This window comes from Stenella coeruleoalba (assembly GCF_951394435.1).
Source record: "Stenella coeruleoalba genome assembly, chromosome: 20".
In the NCBI taxonomy this organism is placed as follows: domain Eukaryota; kingdom Metazoa; phylum Chordata; class Mammalia; order Artiodactyla; family Delphinidae; genus Stenella; species Stenella coeruleoalba.
In genome coordinates, this window is record NC_137166.1 from 43,807,445 (window position 1) to 43,834,492 (window position 27,048).

The 27,048-nt window shown below is 38.6% G+C and overlaps 1 protein-coding gene across 5 annotated transcripts in view; it reads left to right on the forward strand.

The window, feature by feature from the left end:
* ZNF461 (zinc finger protein 461) overlaps positions 1 to 27,048 on the forward strand; it is a 39,976-nt gene that overhangs the window by 7,863 nt on the left and 5,065 nt on the right. For 2 of the 5 annotated variants that reach the window (XM_079906280.1, XM_079906281.1), the window contains exons 2-4: positions 6,757 to 6,850; positions 15,520 to 15,646; positions 16,416 to 16,511. In XM_079906280.1, coding sequence (XP_079762406.1) covers positions 6,842 to 6,850; positions 15,520 to 15,646; positions 16,416 to 16,511 — 232 coding nt within the window. In that variant the 5' untranslated portion in view covers positions 6,757 to 6,841. Of the gene's footprint in view, positions 1 to 5,018; positions 5,153 to 6,756; positions 6,851 to 15,498; positions 15,647 to 16,415; positions 16,512 to 27,048 lie in introns of those variants that run through there. The other 3 variants (XM_079906283.1, XM_079906279.1, XM_079906282.1) reach the window with 3 other exon arrangements.

A 27,048-nucleotide genomic window follows, 5' to 3' on the forward strand; every position in this document is an offset into this window, starting at 1 on the left:
AATACAACAAAATAAGGAAGAAATGCTGATGAGAACTACAGTCCTCATTTCTGAAAGTGATCACACAGTTATAGTTGGCATTTTTATAACTACCTTCTTCCCTTACCCATTCCATATTCCCTTTGCCCTCAGCAAGCACCTCGGCCTGTCATGGTTCTTTACCTGGTGGAGTGACCCAAATATTCATTCTTGAAGAATGTGGCCCGTCAGTCGTCCTGCCTGAGTAGTGTTGTAGCTTTCCATTCACTTTAATCACAGGCCTGTTAATACTAAGAGATACTGGAAAGGCTCCCCTGTACTTGAGACATACTTTTCCTTACCTCCCTTGTGGAGTAGCAATCCAACTTCCTCTTGGTAGGCAAGATCAACCACCCCAGTCAACACAGTAACTCCCTTATTTGCCTGTTGATTCAGAGGGTTAAGGAGCCCAAAATGGCTGGGTAGCAGTCTTTAACTTCCAGTTCAATGGAATCATTGTGTCTCCTGGTGGAAGCATCCCTCCATTTGGAACTAAGACCTCTGGGCAGCAGAACAGAAGTTGTGGGGACAGAAAGCAAAAATTTTACTATTGGGTTACTAGGGATAATAGTGAGTGGTATCACTCCCATTACTTGATTCCTGGCCTTGTGAATACTGGCCATGGGAGAAACAGCACCAAATATTGGACACTGATCCAGAGCAAATACAGCCTTCAGGAGAACCTTGCCTCAGCCCTGCAAGATACTGCCACCAAGCTGGCATTGTAACTGAGTCTTCAAAACATCATTCCATTGTTCTTTCAAGCCAGCTGCTTCAAGATGGTGGGGAACATGGTAAGACCAGTGAATTCCATGGGAATGGTACCATTGCTGCACTTATTTGTTGTGACATGAGTTTCTTGACCAGAAGCAATGCTGTGTGGAATGCCATGACAGTGGATAAGGCATTCTGCAAGTCCACAGATGGTAGTTTTGGCAGAAGCATTATGTGCAATAAAGGCAAGTCTGTATCCAGAGTGTCTCTTCCAGTAAGAACAAAATGCTGCCCCTTCCACGATGGAAGCAGTCTAGTGTAATCAACCTGCCACCAGGGAATGGTGCCATATTGGGGACTCAGTGTTGGTTTCTTCTGCTGATTGGTCATTTGGCAGTGGCTATAGCCAGGTCAGCCTTGGTGAATGGAAGACCAGGTTGCTGTACCCATGCCTAACCTCCATCACTGCCACCATGGCCACTTTGTTCATGAGCCCATTGGGTGATGACAAGGATGACTGAGGAAAGAAACTGGTATCCACAAAATGGGTCATTCTATCCACTTCATTGAAATCCTCCTCTGCTGAGGTTACTCTCTGGTGAGCATTCACATGGGACACAAATATCTTCATTTTTACCCATTCAGAGAGGTCCATACCTCTTTCCCAGACTTCCTTGTCACCAATTTTCCAATCATGTTCCTTCCAAGTCCCTGACCATCCAGCCAAATCATTGGCCACAGCCCATGAATCCATATATAATTGTACACCCGGCCATTTCTTCTTCCAAGAAAAATAAGTAACCAGGTGCACTGCTTGAAATTCTGCCCAGTAGGAGGATTACATGTGCTGTCAGGGTGTGCTTGGCCTGATCAACATACCACTTTCATTTCATGATGGATTGCTGCTGTGCACACCCAACTTAATGCCTTGGTGGGTCAGATTACAACCAGTTCATGATCGGCAGCTCAGATCGCGTGTTAACTTGGTGGCCCATGGTTAAGTGTTCAGTCGCTACTAAGGCCCAGTAACAGGCCAAAAGCTGTTTCGCCAAAGGAGAGTAGTTAATTGCAGAGGATGGCAGGGCTTTGATTCAAAACCCTAAGGCCCTATGCTGTGATTCACCTATAGGGTCCTGCCAAAGACCCCAGACAGCATCCCTATCTGCTACTGATACCTCAAGCACCATTGGGTCTGCTGGGGTATATGGCCCAAATGGCAAAGCAACTTGCACAGTAGTCTGGACCTGTTGCAGAGTCACAGAGCCTTCTCTTGTTCTGGGACCTACTCAAAACTAGCAACTTTTCAGGTCACTCAGTAAAGGGATGGAAGTAACACATCCAAATGAGGAATATGTTGCCTCCAAAATCCAGAGGCTTCCTAGGCTTTGCGCCTCTTTTTTTGGTTATGGGAGGGGCCAGATAAGGATAAGAACAACTTATCCTTCTTCACCTTAGAAGGGGTATCTGACATGCCCCACACCACTGGGTCCCTAGGAATTTCACTGAGGTAGAAGGCCCCTGAGTTTTTGTTGGATTTATTTTCTACCCTCTGACACACAAATAAATGTCTTACCAGTAAGTCTGGAGTAGTTGCCACTTCTTGCTACTAGGTCCAATCAGCATATTGCCGTCAATGAAATGGACCAGCGTGACATCTTGTGGAAGGGAAAGGTAATCGAGATCCCTATGAACTAAATTACGACATAGGGTTGGAGAGTTGATATAGCCCTGAGGTAGAACACTGAAGATGTAATGCTGGCCTTGCCTGCTGAAAGCAAACTGCTTCTGGTTGTCTTTATTAACAGGGATGGAGAGGAAAAAAATTTGCCAGATCAATGGTTGCATACCAGGTACCAGGGAATGTGCTAATTCCCTCAAGGAATGAAACCGCATTTGGTACAGCGGCTACAATTGGATTCACTACCTGGTTTAGCTTATGATAATCCATTGTCATTCTCCAGTATCCATCTGTCTTCTGCATAGGCCAAATAAGCAAGTTTAATGTGGATGTGGTGGGAATCACCACCCTTGCATCTTTCAAGCCCTTAATAGTGGCACTAATCTCTGCAATGCAGTGTTTCTTTTGGTTTACTATTTTTCTAGGTAGAGGCAATTCTAGTGTCGTCCATTTGTCCTTTCCCACCATAATAGCCCTCACTCAACAGGGCAGAAAGCCAGTGAGGGGATTCTTACAGTTCCTGAGTATGTCTATCTCAATTATCCATTCCAGAACTTGGGGGAAAAACCACAGGATGGGTTCAGGGTCCACTGTGAGATGGACTTGAGCTAAAACTTCATTGATCACCTGATTTCCATAAACGCCTACTCTGACTGGTGGACAACAATGATGTTTTGGGTCTCCTGAAATTAGTGTCAATTCAGAGCCATCGTCCAGTAATCCCTGAAAGGTCTGATTATTTCCTTTTCCTCAACATACAGTTATCCTGGTAAAGCCTGTAGGTTCTTTTGGGAAAGCTTAGGGGAAAAATTAACAGTATACATTTTTGGCAATGGAGCAGCGTCTCTCATTAAAGGGGTTCTAAGTTTGCACACTGGGTCAAGTCTGGGAATTGAGCGGCCATGACTCTCTGTTTTTATTATTCAAGTTAAGCTTTTGTTCTCTTGACTTAGAACTCTTCCACTTATACAGATCAAGTTAAGAATTTAGTAGACTTCCCATCTATTTCACTTCCACCAAAGAATATCAACCATACTCCCAGTAACCACATAACAGAAATTAAAAAACAAACCAACTAAAAAACCTTTCATGGTCATTTTGTATTCTTCATCACAATAAATTATTTTATATTTTTAAAGTCATGTTTTAACTCTTCTTAGATTTAAAAGAATTTCCATTGGAAATTTAAATTTTCAAGTAACTCTGATGCTTCAGGAAGCTTAGCCATTATTATCTTTTTAGAGATATGTGAGGTTCAGAGTAGGTATCACCTCTGCTCAATCTCACACACATAATATTGCAGTCTCTCACAGTTTCTAAATTCAGATCACAACCACACACTGTCTTCCATCCAGATCTTAACTTGCATAAATTGCATTCTAACACACACAAAAACACCTCTACCAAATCTCTTGCATGACCTCCCACTCAATCATACTCAAAACATCAAAGTCACAACGTTATAATCACCAGCCCTTTTACTGCCATATGCAGAGACTTGGGTACAGTCACAAACCACTTTCACATACTTTATATATTTCACTCAACACCCCTCCCAGTGATAGGCTCAAGTGCAAACCATCTAAGGTACAGTCACAAACCACATGTTCTCACAGATACTATATCTCCTCACACTTAAGAGATGGAGCTTCTGGCCTCAGCAAGATTAAAAAGCTTTACCATAGATGTGTCCCTTATCGCAGATAATCGTACTAGTTTCCACCCCTCTGGATTAATTCCAGCCTGTCACACACACTTAGACACACAATGTCACCTCACACCCCCCCCCCCCCCCACCCACGAACGGCCCAGGACCAGCTCGCCTGCCCCAAGGATCTGTGATTCATCCACTGGGTCCCTCCTAGTTACAACAGACCAGCTTCCTCCCTTCGCTGGTGAAATTAACCCGCGGACACTCGCCACACCTAAACCCTCCCAGTAGTCATAGGTGGACCCAGCTCAGACAGCCTTCCACAGAACGTTGTGAGGTCACTGCCAGCATAGCCAGCCACGCCACCCGCAAGCATGCGTAATCAATCACACGGTCTCAAAGCACCACTCACAGGTAAGTCACATCACATTATGCCACCTCACAATCACTGCACGTGGCCGAGCTCACTGCTTGAACCTACACGAATATGTAGCACATCCACTTTCACATACAGATTTCCTCACGCATGACACCCTCACAGTCGGTGTCACATAATCATCTGCCTCTCGATGAGACGCACCCCCGCATACGTAACGGACTCACAGAATACATCTCGCATCGCAACCGCGGAGAGAACCATCCAGAGGTTGGATCTCTCCGCACCAGACAACAGTTCTCTTAAGCCCGCGAACGTGCACATTGGGAGGGTCGGGACAGCCACCGTGTCAGGTTTGAAATCCGTCCTCAGAGAAATCTGAGGTTCCGAATTCAGACCCCCAAACCCAGGTGTGAGCCACGCAAACTGGGTGGTTGTGTCGTCACTCCAAGCCCGAGTGAAACAGCGCAGGTGCGGCCGGAAGTCGGGCGGAAGACCTACCTCTTTAGCCTCCCGGGCTCCTTCCTCTAGGACTAAGTTTCCCAGAGGACGCGGCTTTCCAAAGCTACTTCCGGTCAGAACGTCGGTTGAATGGTCGGCCGCAGAGGCAGTTGAGGGCTTCCCTTTACGGGTAGAGTAGGCAGGGCTCGGCGTGCGGCTTCGCCGGGAAGTCCAATCAGAACTTGGACCAGAGCTCCTCCTGAGGATGCTGAAGGTGAGGAATCCTGTAGCCCCAGGACCGGGCAAGAGGAGTGTCTGGAGTGTTAGGCCTCTTAGTGCGGGAGCAGACCTAGGGAGAGTAGGTTAGTCTGTGCGTGCGTGACGGAAATCAGTCTCATGACTAAGGGTATTTGGCTGTTTGTTGTGACAGCAACTGGATTCGTGCTTTTGTGACCGTTGTAATTTTGTGCATTGGCCATGTGTGTAAATGGAGTTTGTATGTGTTTATGATCATGATTGCGGGTGACTATTTGTGTAAGCCCCATTTACTTATATAAAGAAAAGCACATTTACACAAACATTTAAACCCAGGCTCACCGTAATCAGGTAGTTAGGAAGACATTCCAGTAGGCACCTATAGATTCATACACACGTCATAAAGCCAAAGCCACATAATCCCACCATCCCCCCCGTGTTTATCATCATCATACAACCTCAAAGTGACTTATATAGTAAAAAAAAAAAAAAAGAAAAAGAAAGGAAACAACAACAAACAACTAACCGTATGCCCACTTAGTCGGTGTCCTCCACAGTTATCTGAAGAGCTCACACACATCACCAAGAATCAGAGAAACATAGTCTTCATGGTCACAGACAACATCTACTCCACACCACACTCAAGGTCACACAAAATTTGAGCTTCCAGAAAAACCTAGTATCTCATAATTTTTCTCTACCTCACTACTTCTGCCATTCCCCTTAGAAACACCTCTAATTGGAGGAAAGAATGGCACTGTTGCACATCCAAAAACAGTGTCTAAGATGATTAGGTGCTGCATCTTACCTGAAATTTTCACATTAACCTTCAAAATTCCTTTGTTATGTTACTTCATTTAAAGTAAAAGTTATCTATAACTCTTCAACCACTCTGAACATTTTATTGCAAATGTTTTCACCCTCTGTGTACATACATATATGCTTATGTTCATGAGTATTTTTTCCCCAAAGATTAGAACACAATACACATTGTTTTGTATTTCCTTATTAAAAGATATTTAGGTCTTTTTTGCCTGTATTTAGGGATGAATTTCAGAAGATTTTCCAGGATGTGGTTTTTTAAATTCTCACCGGTACTTCAGACTCAAGTATTTATTTTGCTCCGGACATCTTTGTTCTATTTCTTCTTTTCAGTGTTGCTTTAGTGTCTATTTTTGAAGTTCCTGTTACACAAGAATGTTAGATATAACCAAAGATCTGTTACATCTTTTGAGTCATTTTCTCTTTCCCTGACCTTTTCATAAGGTCCATTTCCTTTTCTTTTTCCTCTTAATTCAGTGAGAATCTGGTCAGGGTAGGTCTGAGCAGGCCAGTTGGCTTGATTTTATCATAGTGTTGGGACACTGATTTGCCTCTCTAGATCACTCCTGCTAAAGAGCCTGGGCCCAGTCTTTCTTGAATCCATAGCTGGATTCCCTCCTTGCTTTGAGTAAGGTTGGGATTGGTTCATCTTTTCTCTGATCTTTTATGTATGTGTGTATGGGGTCTGGGAGTAAGAGATGTGAAGTGGGGGAAATGTCATTCTAAGTTAGCACATTGGGAGCTCAGAGGCAAGATCATCTCATGTTTGTTTTTGTTTATTTTTAAACCCCTCTCATTCAGCAACACTTTCTTTGGACTGTGAATTTCTTCTAAAGTGGAACTAAGAAGACAACTAATAAATACATTGAATTCTAAAAAAAAAGCCATGGCCCATGTAAGTTGTTGTTTTCTTGTTCCTCATTGAAGTAGTCCTCTTTTTTTCCTATAGGTCATGTGAATATTTGCATTCTGCATCCTGATATTGTTACCTAACTGAATATCACACAGTAACTTGCCAGTGAGTGAGTAAGTGATTGTGCCAAAAATATAGGATCTTCCTTTTTTGCTCATCTCTCTAACCAGTTTATATACTCATTCAGTAAATCATTACTTATTTCCCATATGCTGAGTCTTCTGCCAGAATAAGGAAAGAACAGAAATAGTATCCTTTTGAGGGAAATATTGATGTTCTTCTTGTCAGAACTTTGGTTTGATGAACTGATTTAACAAATATTTATTGAATATCTACTATGTGATAGGCATTCTTTTAGAGAACTAGGAATAAATCAGTGGGGGGTAAAAATCAGACACATACAAATCATTCCTTGTGGAACTTGACTTGTAATGAAAGAGACAGAAAGTAAATAATCAGCTTATATAGTACAAGACTTAAGACACACATATATATGTGCATATGTATGTATGTATATACATTATATATATATATATATATATGGTCAACTCTCCATATCTGTGGGTCCCACATCTATGGATTCAACCAACTGTAGATTGAAAATCTTCAGGAAAAAAAATTCCAGAAAGTTCCATAAAGCAAAACTTGAATTTGCTTCATGCAAGCAACTATTTACATAGCATTTCCATTATATTAGGTATTATAAGTAATCTAGAGATGAGTTAAAGCATGTGGGAGGATGTGTGTAGGTTATACGCAAATACTATGCCATTTTACATGGGACTTGAGCATCTGCAGCTTTTGGTATCTGCGGGGGTCCTGGAACTAATCCCCTGTGGATACCAAGGGATGACTGTGTATATGTAGTGAACAAAATAATTGTATGGTAAAACTAAGACGAAAGAGCAAATATATGTCTTATCAATCAGTGACTGTATATGAGTTCTCTTTGTTTGTTTGTTTTGTTTTAATTTTAATTTTTGGGTGCGTTGGGTCTTTGTTGCTGCACTCAGGCTTTCTCTAGTTGCAGCAAGTGGCGCTAGTCTCCATTGCAGTGCACGGGCTTCTCACTGCAGTGGCTTCTCTTGTTGTGGAACATGGGCTCTAGGCACGTGGGCTTCAGTAGTTGTGGCACGTGAGCTCAGCAGTTGTGGCTCATGGGCTCTAGAGTGCAGGCTCAGTAGTTGTGGCTCATGGGCTTAGTTGCTCCATGGCATGTGGGATCTTCCCAGACCAGGGCTCAAACCCATGTCCCCTTCATTGGCAGGCGGATTCTTAACCACTGCACCACCAGGGAAGTCCCTGGATATGAGTTTTAACATACCTATTAAGAGAAAAAGTCTTTCAGATTGAGTCACAAAGAAAAATTCAACTCTCTGCATCAGATGCTTAAGTGATTCAGTGATTCAGAAGGTTTAATAAAAGGATGGACAAATTATACCAGGCAAATGAAAACTAAAGGAAAACATACTAAACTTTAGGCCACATCACACAATTAAACATGGCAAAGAGGGACTTCCCTGGTGGTCCAGTGGTTAAGAATCCGTCTTCCAATGCAGGGGATGCGCGTTCCATCCCTGGTTGGGGAACTAAGATCCCACATGCTGTGGGGCAACTAAGCCCATGCCACAACTAGAGAGCTCGTGTGCTGCAACTACAGAGCCCATGCTCTCTGCAGCCTGCACACCACAACTACAGAGCCCATGCACTCTGGAGCCCATCCGCTGCAAGGAAAGATCCCACGTGCTGCAACTAAGACCTGACACAGTTGAAAATAAATAAATAAATATATTTTTTTAAAAAACATGGCAAAGAAGGACACTACATAATTCTAAAGTGTAAATTTCAAAGTGAAGCTAAAATACTTATGAATTACCTACATATAAAATATTACAGCAGCAACTTTCCTAAAACAAATAGAAAAGCAGATAGAAGAAGAAATAGATACTTGCCAGCAGTAGGGGATATTAGTTAACCGTCTTAGTCAAAGTCAAGACAAGTGGACAAAATTTAGTTAAGGATATTGAAGTACTAAATCACATACTCCATCAAATCTATCTTATTGATATACATGAAATGCTAATAGTAGTGAATATGCATTTTTTAGGTATCCATGGACCATTCAGAAGAAAATGACAAAATATTAGGCTGTAGTAAAGCCCAAAAAGTACAAATGGTAGACAGTATTCTCTGAACACAGTGAAATACAACTAGAATTTAATTACAGAATCAGAAAAATTGTTATTCTTACCAGAAGTTTATAAAATCTGTCTTAGTAACTGCTGAATCAAAGAAGAAATATAATCTAAAAAGTGAAAAATTTCTCATGTCAGTGATAGCACTACATATTGGAACCCATGGAATTTAGTTAAAGCAGGACTCTAAGGGAAAAGTCATAGATTTAAATGCTTCTAACAAAAAATAATGAAAATTTGTAAGTTAAAAATAAGTAGAAAGAAATCTGGAAGGGATTTACAAAGATAAAAATTACATGTGTTACAAAACAGGAAAAAATTATAACTAATAAGATAAATCAATAAGTTAAATCACTAACCTTTGAATCATGAATGAAAAAGGAGAAAGCACAAATATACAAAATGAAAAGGGGAAAATCCACAGAAACAAAGGAAATTCAATAGACTCTTGAAAAAAATACTGTATTTGATTCTTTGCAAATCCATTTTATTTATTCACATATACACCATTTTCAATTGCTCTCTCTTCTTGAGATCTGAATTTCTGTTTGATATCATTTCTTTTTGGCCTGAAGACATTTCCTTAGCATTTCCTGTAGTTTGTATCTTCTAGTGACAAATCCTCTCAGCTTTCTTTATGTGAAAATGTCTTTATTCCTCCTTTATTTATAAGATAAGTCAGGACTTGCATCCTCCTCCTCTATTTTCTGGAAGAGTTTTTTTTATAGAATTAGTATTATTTATTCCTTAATTGTCTGATAGAGCTCACCAGCAAAAAGCATCTGTGGTAGGCAGAATAATGAGCCCCCCTCAAAAAGAAACTGTCTACGTGCTAATCCTAGAACCTGTGAATAGGTTACCTTACGTGGCAAAAGAGACTTTGCAAATATGATTAAATTAATGCTTTAAAAAATAAATTTATTTATTTATCTATTTATTTTTGGCTGTGTTGGGTCTTCGTTGCTGCATGCAGGCTTTCTCTAGTTGCAGCAAGTGAGCGGTGGCTGCTCTTCGTTGCGGTGCACGGGCTGCTCACTGCGGTGGCTTCTCTTGTTGCAGAGCACAGGCTCTAGGTACACAGGCTTCAGTAGTTGTGGCATGTGGGCTCAGTAGTTGTGGCTTGCGGGCTCTAGAGCACAGGTTCAGTAGTTGTGGCACACGGGCTTAGCTGTTCTGCGGCATGTGGGATCTTCCTGGACCAGGGATTGAACCTGTGTCCAGCATTGAATCCGGCAGGTGGATTCTTAACCACTGTGCCACCAGGGAAGTCCCCCAAATTAATGCTTTTGAGATGGGGAGATTATCTTGGGTTATCTGAAGATAACCCAAAGAGGATGTGCGTATGGAATATGCATACTTCGGTTAAAAAAATGCAACATTACTGGCTTTGAAGATGCAGGAAGTGGGCCATGAGCCAAGGAACATAAGTAACCTCTAGAAGCTAGAAAAGGTGAGGAAATGGACTCTTTCCTACAGCTACCAGAAAGGTGCACAGCCCTGCCAACACCTTGATTTAGTCTAGTAAAACCCTTGTTGGACTTCTAACCAACAGATCATAAATTTGTTGTTTTAAGCTACTGCATTTGTGGTGATACGTGCAGCATCAGTAGAAAACTAATACACCATCTGAGTTTAGAGTTTTCTTCATGGGGAGACTTTAATTTCTTTAATAGATAAAGGGCTTTGGTTTTTTTTTTTTTTTCTTGAATTAGTTTAGTAATTTGTGCCTTTCAGGGAATTAGTTTATTTCAACTTAGATGTCAAATTTATTGGCAGAAAGTTGTTCATAATATTCCCTTATTATCATTTTAATGCCTGTCAGATCTACAGTAATGCACACTTTTAAATTCCTGATATTGATAATTTATGTCTTCTTTTCTTGATCAGTATACTAGCAGCCTGTCAATTTTATTGGTCTTTTCGAAGAACCAGCTTTTAGTTTTACTGGTTTTTCTCTCTAGTTTGCCCTTGCTGTTTCACTGATTACTGATCTTATTTATTCTTTCCTTTGTTCTGTATATTTTAGATTTAATTTTCTCTTATTTTTCTAGCTTAAAATTCCCTTTCTTCTTTCACCCATGGGTTATTTAGAAGAGTGCTCTTTAACTTCCAAATATTTGGGAGCTTTTCCAGATCTTTCTGATAGTTCATTTTTAATTTAATTCTGTGATGGTCGAGGAACATACTCTGTAATTTCTATCCTTTTAAATTTATTGAGATTTGTCTTATGGTCCAAAATGTGGACAATTTGGTGAATGCTCAATGTGCAATTAAAAAAAAAGGGCATTATACTGTTGGGTAGAGTGTTTATCAGTTAGGTCAAATGTTTGTAGTGGTGATCAACATTTCTATATCTTTACTAATTTTTTTTTGTCACTTGGTCTATCAATTACTGAGAGAGGACAGTTGAAAGTTCCAGATACAATGGTAGATCTGTTACAGTTCTGTCAGTTTTTGCTTTATGGTATTGAAGCTGTGTTATTAGGTGCATACATATTTAGGATTGCTATATCCTCTTGACAAATTGACCCCTTGATCATGAAATGTTCCTTTTGGTAATATTCTTTGTCTTGAATTCTGTTCTCTTTATTAACATAACTGATTCAGCTTTCTTTTACCGTTTTCTTCATGGCATATCTTTTTTCCATCCTTTTATTTTTTTTAATTTTAATTTTAATTTTTTGCGGTACGCGGGCCTCTCACTGCTGTGGCCTCTTCCGTTGCAGAGCACAGGCTCTGGACGCGCAGCCCCAGTGCCCATGGCTCATGGGCCCAGCCGCTCCATGGCATGTGGGGTCCTCCCGGACCGGGGCACGAACCCGTGTCCCCTGCATCGGCAGGCGGACTCTCAACCACTGTGCCACCAGGGAAGCCCCATCCTTTTATTTTAACCTATTTTAAGTGTATCTCATATAACAGCATATACTTTGGTTCTACTTTTTTACCCAGTCTGACAGTCGCTGCCTTCAAGTGTCTACACAGGGTTTAGCAAGCTATGGCATGCTGGCTAAATCCAGCCCACAACCTGTTTTCCTCTGGCCCTCAACCTAAGAATGGTTTTGCATTTCAGAAGGGTTATAAATAAGTAAAGAAAAAAGAATATGTTATAGGGACTATATGTGATCCACAGAGCCTAAAATATTTACTACCTGACCCTATTCAGAAAAGTTTTGCTGACTTCTAGATAGACCATGTAAATTAAATGTAATGATTATGTTTTAATCTATCATCTTATCATCTATCCTTTCTTCCTTTTTTTTTTTTCCTATTTTCCTGCCTTCTCTTGGACTGATCCTGTATTTTTTTGTATTCCATTTATCTCCATTATAGGATTATTAGCTGTACCATTTTTGTTTTGTTTTGTTTATTGTTTTGGGGGTTGTTCTAAGATTTCCAATGTGATTTTAAAAACAAAAAAATCTTACTAGATCTTCCAATAATTTTATACAACTTCATACATAACTCAAAAATCTTAAAACTGGATATTTCCATTTCCCCTTCCCATCATTTTTACTACTGCTATCATATATTTTATTTCTAAATACTTTTAAACTACACATGCTTTTTTTCTTTTTTTCTTTCTTGCTTTTTTTTGTGGGGGTGTGGTGTGCCACTCAGCTTATAGGATCTCAGTTCCCTGACCAGGAATTGAACCTGGGCCATGGCAGTGAAAGCCCAGAATCCTAACCACTAGGCAACCAGGGAATTCCCAGTTTTTTTTTTCTTTAAATGGTCAATTATCTTTTAAAGAAATTATGAGATGAAAACAATATCTTTCTTATTTACCTCCGAATTTATCATTTCTGGCACTCTTCATTTCTCTGTGGATAGAAGGTTTTACTTAGTATAAATTTTTTCCACCTTGAAAAACTTCCTTTAACATTTTTTGTAGCAACGTTTGTTACTCTCAAAAAAACAAACCGGGCTTCCCTGGTGGCGCAGTGGTTGAGCGTCTGCCTGCCGATGCAAGGGACACGGGTTCGTGCCCCCGTCCGGGAAGATCCCACATACTGCGGAGCAGCTAGGCCTGTGAGCCATGGCTGCTGAGCCTGCGCGTCCGGAGCCTGTGCTCCTCAACGGGAGAGGCCACAACAGTGAAAGGCCCGCATACTGCAAAAACAACAACAACAACAAAACCCAACAGCAGCAAAAATAAAACTCCAAGCTTTATTTCACCTTCATTTTGAGGGATTTTAATTGGAAATAGAATTATAGCCTGACAGCTTTCTTTCAGCATTTTTTCTTCCAGTTTTATTGAGATATAATTTATATACAGCACTGTTTAAGGTGTACAACATAATGATTTGACATACATACATCATGAAATGATTATCACAATAGTTAGTAAAATCCTTCATCTCATGTAGATACAAAAATAAAGAAATAGAAAAAAATTCTTTTTCTTGTGGGAACTCTTAGGATTCACTCTCAACAACTTTCATAAATAACGTTCAGCAGTGCTAATTATATTTATCATGTTGTACATTACATCCCTAGTACTTATTTATCTTATAACTGGAAGTTTGTATCTTTTAACCACCTTTATCCAATCCCCCTCCCCACCCCCTGCCTCTGTTAACTGCAAATCTGATCTCTTTCTCTATGAATTTGTTTGTTTTTGAAGTATAACTGACCTAACATCACTGTTAGCTTCTGTTACACAATATAGTGACTTCATATTTTTATACATTTCAAAATGATCACCATGATAAGTCTAGTTATGGTATGTCACCATAGAAGAATATTACAGAGTTATCTACTATATTCCCCACACTGTACATAGCAGTCTTTCTTTCTTCCTCCATTTCTCTCTCTCTTTCTCTCATTATTTTAGGTTACTCATCTCTCAAGTTCAAATGCATTTTAACAACTCTGCATATTTTGCACCCTCCCCAACTTTTCCTGTTTTTATCATATTTTACATCTTTTTGTTTTGCATATATATCCCTTAACTACTTAATGCAGATATAGATTATTTTCCTACTTTTGTCTTTTAACCTTCCTACTAGCTTCATGGCTAATTTACTACCTTTACTGTATATTTGCCTTTACAGATGAGATTTTTCCTTCTGTAATTTTCATGTTTCTAGTTGTGGCCTTTTCTTTTTCACTTGGAGAAACATTTCTTGTAAAGCTGGTTTGGTGGTGCCGAACTCTTTTAGCTTTTGTTTGTAAAGCTTTTAATCTCTCCATCAAACTGAATGAAAGCCTTGCCAGGTAGAGTACTCTTGGTTAAGATTTTTCCTTTCATCACTTTAAATATATCATGCCACTCCCTTCTGGACTGCAGAGTTTCTGCTGAAAAGTCAGCTGATAGCCTTATGGGAGTTCCCTTGTATGTAACTTATTGCTTATCACTGTTTATCCAATCTTCTCCTGAATTCTTTGAACATCTTTACAATCGTTACCTTGAACTCTCTATAGGGTAGATTGCCTATCTCCACTTCACTTAGTTCCTCTTCTGGGGTTTTATCTTATTCCTTCATTTGGAAGATGTTTCTCTGTCACCTCATTTTGCCCAGTTGGCTGTTTTTATTTCTGTGTTTCTGATAGATTGGTTACCTTTCCCAACCTTGGAGAAGTGGCCTTTTGTAGGAGACGTCCTCTGTGTCCCAGCAGCACTCTCCCCTCTGCACACTAGAGCTATATAGTCTAGGGGTGCCCCATATTTGGGCTGCGTGGGTCCTTCTGTTGTGGTGGGCTGACTACTGTGGGCAGTCTGGTTGGTGTGGCTGGCTCCTGGTCCAGTTGTCTGCCAGGCCCTGTCTTATGCAGAGGCTGATGGGCACTGGTTGGCAGAGCTGGATCACGAGACTGCTGGCAGTGGGGTCCACTGGTGGGTGGAGCCAGGTTCTGGAGTGGGTGGTTGTGGGGCTGAGGGTCCCATATCTGGTGTCGGCATGCTGGTGGATGGGACCAGTTCCTGACATGGTTTGCTGCAGGGCTGAACGCTGCTACTGGCCTGCTAGTGAGTGGGCATATCAAGGTTATGAAAGGGAGATGTGCTCTGTCCATCTTTGGAAAATATAGTCTGCACTGGGTGTTTACTAAAGAATTTGCATTAAAAGTAAAAATGCTTAGTCATAATGAGGAAGAAAAATCATCAGGTCCTTTTTCTGAAGTTGGAGACTTTCATAAGATATTTTGGAAAAATTTACAACTATTTAACTTAGTTGGGAACCTCTATTTATTTTCTAAATTTCTAGATGAGTGATTAACAGAAGTTTTCCACCCTATGCTAGAGGATGTGTGTGCAGAAATTGAATTGTTTAAGAGTATGTGGGCACTCTGCTTTAGTCTCACTAAATTTATTTTTGACCCATACAAGCTTCCAGCCTTAGCCTATATACTCACTGTACCATCCCTTTCCTGCAGTGCCTTCTTTTAGCAGTGCTTCTTCCTTTTGAAAAATGTTTCTTATAATTTCAAAAACAGTACTGTGATTTGTCATTTTAGGGGTTGGTGATGTTCAAAGATGTGGCTATAGATGTCTCTCAGGAGGAATGGGAATGCCTGAACCCTGCACAGCGGAATTTGTACAAAGATGTGATGTTGGAGAACTATAGCAACTTGGTTTCACTGGGTAAAGTTATCTGCCTCTAATAATTCAGAATCTGTTTCTTGGAATTTCTGCTTTCTCCACTATGAATTTTAGGGCTACCTTTCAAATAACTAGATGGATTTTCTCTTTGTGTAGAAATGAGCACAGCCCAGTGGAGTTGCACCTTCATTTTCTCTATCCTCACATCTTACTCTGGTCCTTTCTTATAATTGACTTTCTTCCTTGAAAATTAAGGAGCAGAATTGAAATTCTGTACCATTAAAGCATAGCATAGTCAAAGAAACCAGGCTTTGTCTTTTGTTTCACTCGCACTGTGCTAAATGTGCAGATGCACTAGTGTAGATAAAACTAAGCACATGGGTCCTGGGTGCAAAGCTCTTTAGCCTTCCCAATTAGTGTAGTAATGGACTGAGACATTTACAGCTCAAATGAACACCGTTCTATTTACTGCAACAAATGTAAACAATTTGCATTTGGAAGTTACATTCTAAGAACTTTACCTTTAACATGGAAAAGTATCTGAGAATAAGTATTTCAGGAAATTCCTTTTTTTCTCAAAGGAAAATAAGGAGTGAAAGCTTATATAACTTAAATAGCATTTTACCATCTATTTGTTTGTTTTGTTTCTTATGATCCTGAGTTTACCTGTATATGAGAATTTCACTTTTCTTTCTTCTCTAGACCTTATCGAGTACCATCTTATCCTATAGGTTTTTTAAAATAAATTCTGAAACACAGTATTTGAATACATTCATTTCCACCTCATCTCCATTTCTTTTCTTATAACCAGGACTTTCTATTTCTAAGCCAGCTGTGATCTCCTCATTGGAGCAAGGGAAGGAGCCCTGGATGGTTATGAGGGAAGTGATAGGAGAACAGTTCCCAGGTGAGTGAGCTATAATCAGGAAGCAGAAAGTTGTTGTGAGGAGTAGGCCAACTGGTAAGAATGTTGGTTATATTAAGGTTATAAGGTTAATGTAAGGTTGTATTAGACTGAATAATTAGGGAAAATCTGAATTCAAAACTTATTGCAGTGTTACAGTAATCAAACAATGTGGTACTGGCATAAAGACAGACATATAGATGAGTGGAATAGAATAGAGAGTCTAGAAATAAACTCTCAGATATATGACAAAATGATTTTAGATAAGAGTGCCAAGACCATTCTATGGGGGAAAGGACTGTACTCTTAACAAATGGTGTTGGGGAAACTGGATACCCACATGCAAAGGAATAAAATTCCTTATGCCATATACAAAAATTAACTCAAAGTGGATCAAAGAACTAAATCTAAGACCCAAAACTATAAGATGCCTAGAAGAAAATATAGGGGAAAAACTTCATGACATTGGATTTGGCAGTAATTTCTGGGCTATGATACCAAGGCACAGCAAAAATAGACAAATAGGAGTACATCAAACTTTAAAAACTTCCGTTCATCAAAAGATGCAATCAGGGCTTCCCTGGTGGCGCAGTGGTTGAGAGTCCACCTGCAGGGGACACGGGTTCGTGCCCCAGTCTGGGAAGATCCCACATGCTGCGGAGCGGCTGGGCTCCTGAGCCATGGCCGCTGAGCCTGCGCGTCCGGAGCCTGTGCTCTGCAGCCGGAGAGGCCACAACAGTGAGAGGCCCGAGTACCGCAAAAAAAAAAAAAAAAAAAGATGCAGTCAACAGAGTGTTAATTTTTTTTTTTTTTTTTTTTTTTTTGCGGTACGCAGGCTTCTCACTACCTCCTGTTGAGGAGCACGGGCTCTGGACGCACAGGCTCAGCGGCCATGGCTCACGGGCCCAGCCGCTCTGCGGCGTGTGGGATCTTCCCGGACCGGGGCACGAACCTGTGTCCCCTGCATTGGCAGGCAGGCTCTCAACCACTGTGCCACCAGGGAAGCCCAGAGTATTAATTTTTAAAAAAAATTCATACAAGTTGCTTTGCTAGGTGATGAGAATACATTTTTTAAATGTTATAAAGACATTTTTAATCTAGTAGTGGATCGAGAACATATGAATATATTTTCTAATAAAATATTTAGGAAAAATTAATTGATTAGAAATTGTGAAAATTAAAGCAAATGACTACATTGAGGAGATGGAGATGGTAGAGGGATGATTAGAAAGGAAGGAGTAGGACCCTAGGAAAGTATAGGGTCCTGAAGGCTAAGAGCAGGTTCATTCCACAAGTTAGAGCAGGGATCCCCAACCCCTGGGCTGCGGGGGTTGAGCTCTGTTGATTGCATCTTTTGATGGACCGGTACTGGTCCACGGCCTGTTAGGAACCAGGCTGCACAGCAGGAGGTGAGCAGCGGGAGAGTGAGCAAAGCTTCATCTGCCGCTCCCCATTGCTTGCATTACTGCCTGAACCATCCCCCACCACCCCCGGGGAAAAATTGTCTTCCACAAAATCAGTCTCTGGTGCCAAGAAGTTTGGGGACCGCTGAATTAGAGGTCTTTGATGATGTCTGTAACTCATAGTACTCCAGAGCTATGAAAAGAGTATATTTCTGTTGTTTTAAGCTACCTAGTTTGTGGTACACTGTTACATTGACTCTAAGAAACTAATACAGAGGTGAAACATGGAAAAATGATATATACTTTCCTAAATGTTTTGCTTTCATGTAAGATGTTATTCTTTTTACTAATTTTTGATACCTGGCCAGGCCTTTCCTTTTGCATGTATGGTGTGGTGATTTCTTTTTAAAAGTCTTTTACCTTGAAATAGTTATAGATTCACAGGAGGTTGCAAAGAAATGTCCAGGGAAGTTCCATGTACCCTTCCTCCAGCCTCTCCCAGTGTTAACATCTTACACAACTATAGTACAATATCATACTGAAAAATTGACATTGGTATAATCCATAGAAGTTACTCAGATTTCACTACTTATATACACACTTATTTGTATGTGTGTTTCTGTGCGTATGTACAGCTCTGTGTAGTTTTATCACATATAGCCTTGTATCACCATTCCAACAATCGAAATAGATAGTACCATCACCACAAGACTCCCTCCTATTATCTCTTTATAGCTACACCCATCCCTTTCTCCCTTATTCCTAAATCTTGGTAACCATTAATCTATTCTACATCTATATAACTATGTTATTTCATGAAATTACATAAATGGAATCCTGAAGTATGTATCCTTTTGAGATTGGTTTTTTTCTTATATATATATATACATACATATATATATGTATAACATGAATGTAAGGAATATATATATATACACACATATGTGTGTATATATATATATGTGTGTGTGTGTGTGTGTGTGTTCCTTACATTCATGTAGAAGTTTGTACTTGAAAATAAGTCTGGGATAAAGCTCAAGTATGCAATTGCTGGATGTAAGGTAAGCTCATTTTTAGTTTTGAAAGGAACTGCCAAACACTAGCAGTGTATGAATGATGCATTTCACTGAATCCTAGTTAGCACTGGTGTTATCAGTTTTTCATTTTAACCATTCTGATAGGTGGGTAATGATATTTCATTATAGTTTTTATTTGAATTTCCTTAATAGAAAATCATGTTTATTTGCCATCTGTGTATCCTCTTCAGTGAATGTCTGTTCATGTCTTTTGCCCATTTTATGATTTGATTGTTTGGGTTTTTTTGCTGTTGAGTTTTCAAAGTTCTTTATGTATTCTTTTGGGTTGGCCAAACAGTTCGGTTTTTTCTGTAAGATGGTTCTAGTGCACTTAGTTGTCTTTAACTTCATTCAAAACAGTTTTGTTAGATTGTATTGTGATACCTGTCATATCAGAGTACATTTTTTAAAAAAATCAAAATTGGTGAATTTTTGTGTAGCTATTTTGATACTGAAGATGGAAGAAAAGAAGCAACATTTTTGGCATATTATGCCTTATTATTTCCAGAAAAGTAAAAACACAGCTGAAATGCAAAAATAGGTTTGTGCAGTGTATAGAGAAGGTGCTGTGACTGATCAAACATGACAAAAGTGGTTTGCGAAGTTTCGTGCTGGAGATTTCACACTGGATGATGCTCCACAGTCGGGTAGATCAGTTAAAATTGATAGCAATCAAATCGAGACATTAATTGAGAACAATCAATGTTACACCACATGGGAGATAGCCGACATATTCAAAATATCCAAATCAAGCGTTGCAAATCATTTGCACCAGCTTGGTATGTTAATCATTTTGATATTTGGGTTCCACATAGCGAAAAAAACCTTCTTGACCGTATTTCCGCATGCGATTCTCTACTTAAACGTAATGAAAACGTTCTGTTTTTAAAACAAATTGTGTCGGGCAATGGAAAATATATACTGTACAATAATGTGGAATGGAAGAGATCATGAGGCAAGCAGAGTGAACCACCAAAGGCCGGTCTTTATCCAAAAAGGTGATGTTGTGTATATGGTGGGATTGGAAGGGAGTCCTCTATTATGAGCTCCTTCCGGAAAACCAAACGATTAATTCCAACAAGTGCTGCTCCCAATTAGACCAACTGAAAGCATCACTCAATGAAAACCATCTGGAATTAGTCAACAGAAAACGTATAATCTTTCATCAGGATAACGCAAGACTACATGTTTCTTTTCTTTTTTTTTTTTTTGCGGTACGCGGGCCTCTCACTGCTGTGGCCTCTCCCGTTGCGGAGCACAGGCTCCAGACGCGCAGGCTCAGTGGCCATGGCTCACGGGCCCAGACGCTCCGCGGCATGTGGGATCTTCCCGGACCGGGGCATGAACCCGTGTCCCCTGCATCGGCAGGCGGACTCTCAACCACTGCGCCATCAGGGAAGCCCTGCACGTTTCTTTGATGACCAGACAAAAACTGTTACAGCTTGGCTGGGAAGTTCTGATTCATCCACCGTATTCACCAGACATTGCACCTTCGGATTTCCATTGATTTCAGTCTTTACAAAATTCCCTTAATGGAAAAAATTTCAATGCCTGGAAGACTGTAAAAGGTACTTGGAACAGTTCTTTGCTCAAAAAGATAAAAAGTTTTGGGAAGATGGAATTAGGAAGTTGCTTGAAAATGGCAGAAGGTAGTGGAACAAAACGGTGAATACGTTGTTCAATAAAGTTCTTGATGAAAATGAAAACTGTGTCTTTTATTTTTACTTAAAAACCTAAGGAACTTTTTGGCCAACCCAATAGATAGGCCTTTGTTGGATATGTGACTTAAAGAAATAATTTCTCCAAGTCTATAATTTGTGTTTTAATCCTTTTAACATTGTCTTTTGCAGAGAAAAGTTTAATTTTGATGAAGTCTAGCCTTTATTCATCTTTTAAATCTTATGAATTGTTAGGGGGTTTTGTTGTTGTTTTTTTGTTTGGTTTTGTTTTTTGGTGTTAAGTCTAAGAACACCACCTAGTCCTAGGTCCTAAAGGTTTTCTATGTTTTTTTCTAGAACTTTTATAGTTTTACATTTTCCATTTAAATCTGTAATCCGTTTTGAGTACCTTTTTGTAGAAGATGTGAGACTTCAGGTCAAGGTTTAACTTTTTACCTATGGATGTCTAGTTCTCCATCACCATTTTTTTCAACAAGTTATCCGTCCTCCATTGAGTTGCTTTTTCACCGTTATCAGAAATTAGTTGAGCACATTTGTGTGGCTCCATTTCTGAGATCTATGTTCTGTACCATTGATCTTTGTAACTACTCCTCTGCTAGTACCATACTTTTGATTACAGCAGTTATATAGTAAGCCTTAATATTGGAAAGAGTGATTCTTCCCACTATACTATTTTTCAAAAAAAAATTTTGGCTATCCTTGGGGCCTTTTTCTTTGCATATAAATTTTAGAATAAGCTTGTATCTATGTACAAAAAAACTTGCTGAGATTTAAATAGGAATTATGTTAAACCTATAGATGAAATTAGAGAATTAACATCTTTACTCTGTTGAGTCTTCCAATCCATGAACACACCATTTCTCCAAGATTTTTTCCTTTGATTTCTTTTATTAGCATTTTATAATTTTCATCATATATTTTCTGTACATGTTTTGTTAATTTTTTACCTAAGTATTTCTTTATTTTAATCTTGGAGCATTTGTAAGTGGTATTGCATTTTTATTTTGGTTTCTATTTGGTCATTGTCAGTGTACAGAAATTCGGCCAATTTTGTATGTTAATCTTGTATTCTATGACATTACTCAATGCACTTATTAGTACTAGTTAGTACTAATACTAACTAGTACTAATTTTTCCTTGTAGATTCATTCTTGTAGACAATCATATAATCTGCAGAGTCTTTTTTTTTTTCCTTTTCCAACCTATGCCCTTTCTTTTTCTTGCCTTTTTGTTAGCTAGAAATATGTTCTGTGTTGGATAAGAGTGGTAATAGTGGACATTCTTGCCTCTTTTCTTAATTTTAGAGGGAAAGCATTCAGGGGTAAGGTCTTTTGCCATTAAGTATGATGTTAGCAGTAGATTTTTTGTATATGATGTTTATGAGGTTGAGGAAGGTCCCCTCTCTTTTTAATGCCCTGAGTTTTTTTTTTAATGAATGTTAATATGATCATGTGATTTTTCTTCTTAGTTTTTGGTATGATGGATTACATTGATTTTTGAATGCAGAACCAGCCTTTCACACCTGTAAAAATTCCACTTAGTCATGATATATTATTCCTTTTATTCACTTCTGAATTTGATTGGTAAAATTTAATTCAGGATTTTTTCATCTAAGTTTATGGGAGATACTGGCCTGTAGTTTTCTCTTTGTGTGTGTGTGTGTGTGTGTGTGTGCGCGCGCGTGCGTGCGTGCACACATGTGCGTGTGCATGCTGCCTTTGCCTGCTTTTGGTATAAGAATAATAATGGCCTCATAAAGTAAGTTGGGAAGTGTTCCCTTTTCATCCTTTCGTGGAAGAAATTGAGGTGAATGTTTGGTAAAATTTACCAGTGAAACCATCTGGACCTGGATATTTCTTTTTCAGGATCTATTTTAAATTATAAATTCCATTTCTATAATAGTTATAGGACTATTCAGATTACCTACTTCATCTTGGCTGAGTTTTGGTAGTTTGTGATTTTCAAGGAATTGGTATATTTCTTCTAAGTCAAAGTTATGAGTGTAAAGTTATATGTGGTGTTCTTAGTATCATTATGATGGATTATCTATATATAATTATATATATATATATATATATCCATGTATATAAAGGATATACATGTCCTTATAATCCTTCAAAAATTTTTTTTCTTTGAGACTTGTAATTTCACCCATAGATTATTTAGAAGTGTGTTATTTGGAGGTGTTTGGAGATTTTCTTGTTGTCTTTCTTTTATAATTTGATTTTATTATGGTCTCATGTGAAAATTAGAGGGAGCTGTCTACAGGAGTCTTCCCTCACTTCTGACATCAATTGCAATTTCAATGGTTTCTGAGACCACCCTTGTGTTTGATAATTCACTAAAAGGACTCATAGAACTCACTGAAAGCTATCATCCTCACAGTTACAGTTTATTACAGCAAAAGGATACAGATTAAAATTAGCCAAAGGAAGAAGTACATAGGGCAGAGCCTAGGAGAGTGCCAAGTGTGGAGCTACCCATTGTCGTCTCCCAGTGGAGTCATGGACAGTGCTAACTTTTCCCATCAACTATGTGTAACAATATGCATTTGGGCATATTGCCAAATAGAGAAACTCACCTGAACCTTACTGTCCAGAATTTGTATTGGGGCTCCTTGTTGGCTACCCATGTGGCTGACCTTTAGTTTCCAGCCCCTCAGAAGGTAAAGCTGATACCTTTAGTCTCGATTCTTTTTGGAGGAAAATTGTTGCCATATATATCAAACCTTCCATTATAACCTTGTATCTCTTTTCCTCTTTATTTTTCTATAGCATTTTTTCCCATCTGACTTACTAATTCATTTACTAATCATTTATTAGATGTTATCCCAGTAGAATGTAACTCTATAAGAGGATACATTTGTTTGTAATGATATTTCCCTTTTCATTCCTAAGATTGGTTATTTGTACCTTTTCTCTCTTTTATGAAATAAAAATTTATTTTGGATTAATTTTAAACTTATGGAAGAGGTGCAAAATAACCTAAAAAAACTCCCATATGCTGTTCACCTAGATTCACCAGCTGGTAATATTTTTGTCATATTTTCCTTATTATTTCATTTAAGTCTCTTTACCCTAAATAGTTATCTTCCCTAAGAGCAAGGATATTCTCTTACATTTCATAAATTCAGGAAATTTTACATTTATCTAAATCTATTATCTCATTTATTGTCTGTATTATATTCCACTAATTTTCCAAATATTGTCCTTTTCACTTGACTCAGGATCTCACATTACATTTCTCTTTACTTTAATCTGAAAAGTTCCTCAGCCTTTCTTTGGATTTTATGGCTGGTATTTTTGAAGAATACTGGCCACTTTTATAGAATGTCCTTCAACTAGAGAATATTTGTAGGTTCTTCCAGATTAAACTCAGGCTATACATTTTTGGTAGGATTATTGCATTGGTGACCTATCTTTCTCAGTGTATTATTTACGGAGGCACATAATGTCATTCTGTCCCATTATTAGTGTTGTTACCTTTGATCACTTGGTTTGGGTGGTGTTTGCCAGGTTACTCCATTGTATTTTTTTCTTTGTAATTAACATTTAATCTGTAAGGTAGTCTATTTTTCTTGGCCAGTCTTGCCAGAAATCCTATTATATATTTGTTTCTGTTTTATTTATTCTGCCTATCTTTGTTTTTTACTTTATTCTACTTTTTGAGGTCTCAGTTTGCTATTCTTCTTCTAACTTCTTGAAATAGATGTTTAGGTGATTGACTTTAAGAATTTCTTTTTTCTATTTGCATTTAAGGCCATAGATTTTCCTCTAAATGTGGCTTTAGTTGCATCCTACACGTTTTGGTAAGAGGGGACCTTATAGAGCATTGTATTTTTTTCCTAAATGTGATGGGAAACTATTAGAGGCATTTGAGAGCAAAAGTTATGTGTTGTCACTAAGATATGATGTGTTTAGTGGAACAAGAAAGAGAGCAGGAGACCAATTTGAGAGTTACTGCAGTAGTATAACAATGGTAGCTTAGACTGTAATAGAAGTGGTGCTGATAAATGATTATGTCATTATATATATATATTAAAGAACAAGTTGACCATGCTTGCTAATAGACTGTAAGTTGAGTAAGAAGAAAAAAACTAGGCTTTTGGCTTAACCTATTGGTAAAAGATGGTTGCATTTACTAAGATGGGTTAAGCTGGAGTATGAATGAATCTAAAAAAGGGATTTGCAAGTTCTCTTTGGACATGTTATGGTTGAGGTACTTATTATATATTTACATGAAGATTTCAACTAGGCAATTAGGTGATAAATATGGAGCTTAGGGGTAAGATAAAAGCTAGAAGTATAGACATTAAAGGACACAATAAAGTGAAAATGCAACCTATGGAATAGGAAAAAATATTTTGTAAGTCACGTATCTGATAAGGGGTTAATATCCAGAATATATAAAGGACTCCTACCAAAAACAAGAAAAACAAACAACTCAATTTTAAAAATGAGAAAAGGATTTGAATAGATATTTCTTCAAAAAAGATATGTAAATGACCAGCAAACACATGAAACTATGCTCAACATCACTAGCCACTGGGGAAATGCAAATCCAAACCACAGTGAAATATCACCTCACACCCATTAGGATGGTTACAGTCAAAAAACAAGTATAACAAGTACTGGTGAGGCAGTGGAGAAACTGAAACCCTTGTGCTGGAGGGAGTGTAACATAGTTCAGCCACTGTGGGAAAAGAGTATGGTGGTTCCTCAAAAAATTATAACTAGAATTACCAACTTAAACAGATACTTGTACACACATGTTCTTAGCAACATTACATACAGTAGCCAAAAGGTGGAAGCAATCTAGGTTTCATCAACAAACAAATGAAGAAACAAAATGTGGTGTGGTGGTCGTGTGTGTGTGTGTGTGTGTGTGTGTGTGTAATCCTGACACAGGCTGCAACATGAATGAACCTTGAGGACATTATGCTAAGTGAAATAAGTCAGTCACATTCAGAAAAACAACAAATACTGTATGACTCCAGTGATATGAGGTATCTAGAGTAGTCAAATCCATAGAAACAGAAAGTAGAATGCTGGTTGCCAGGAACTGGAAGAGGGAAGAATGGGGAGTTATTAATGGGTACAGAGTTTCAGTTCTGCAAGGTGAAAAAGTTCTGGAGATTCGTTGCACAATAGTATGCACATAATTAACACTACTGCACTAAACACTTAAAAGTGGGTAAGATAGTAAATTTTATGTTATGTGTATTTTATCATAATTAAAAAAAATTTTTTAGAGGTATAAATTTAAGACTTAGCATTATATTATTGGTATTTAAGCCAGACTGCTATTAAGGGAAAGAGTGTAGATTGAGGGCTGGCCAGAGCCTGAGTTCTGGGACATTCCAACATTTAGAGGTCAGGAAGTGGAGGAGAATTCATTAAGGGGAACTGAATATAAGTAGAGAGGTAGGAGGATAACCAGGAGAATATGGTATACAGGAAGCAAAGGGATTGATCAGTTGTGTCAGATGCTACTAATGAGTCAAATAGAGTGTTGACTGGCATTTGAGCACTGATTTTGGTAAAGTAATTTTGTTAGTTACTTTAGCTAGAAATGTTTCAACAGAGCTATGGGAGTTGAAATATTTATTGGAGTGGATTACAGAGAAAATGACTAACATACAAAGTCATTTGATATAACACAGAGTCAGGGAAAGGATGGTCTTTTCAGTAAGTGGTGCTGATATCTATTGAAAAATAAGAGTCTTGATTTCTACCTCACTTGATTTCTACCTCATAGTGATTTCTATAATCCACTAGGTGGATTATAGATCTAAATATGAAAAGTAAAATAGTAAAAGCTTCTGGAAGATTATATGAGTATATTTTTATGAACTTGGGATTAGACTATCTTAAAATTAAGAATTTCTTTTTATCAAAACATAGTATTAGGAGAGAGAAAGGGCCAGCCCCAGAGTGGGAAAAGATATTCGCATTATGTAGTTGGTTATATCCAGAATAAATTAAGAATTCCTACAAATCAAAAAGAAAAATACAACCCAGAAACTACCCAGATGTCCCTCAACTGGAGAATGGATAAACAAAATATGGTTATCTGTACAATAAAATATAACTCAGCCATAAAAAGAAATGAAGTACTGATATGTGCTACAGCATCACTGAACCTTGAAAACATACTGAGTGAGAACAGACACAAAAGGTCACATATTGTATGATTTCGTGTTTATGAAATTTCTTGACAATTTCAGAGACATAAAGCAGATTGGTTGTTGCTGGGGGCAGGGCAGAGAGGAGAATAGAACATGATCATGGGTGTGAGGTTTCTTTCTGGCATGATGAAAATATTCTGGAATTAGGGATCGGATGGTTGCACAACAGTGGGAATGTACTATAAGTTACTGAAT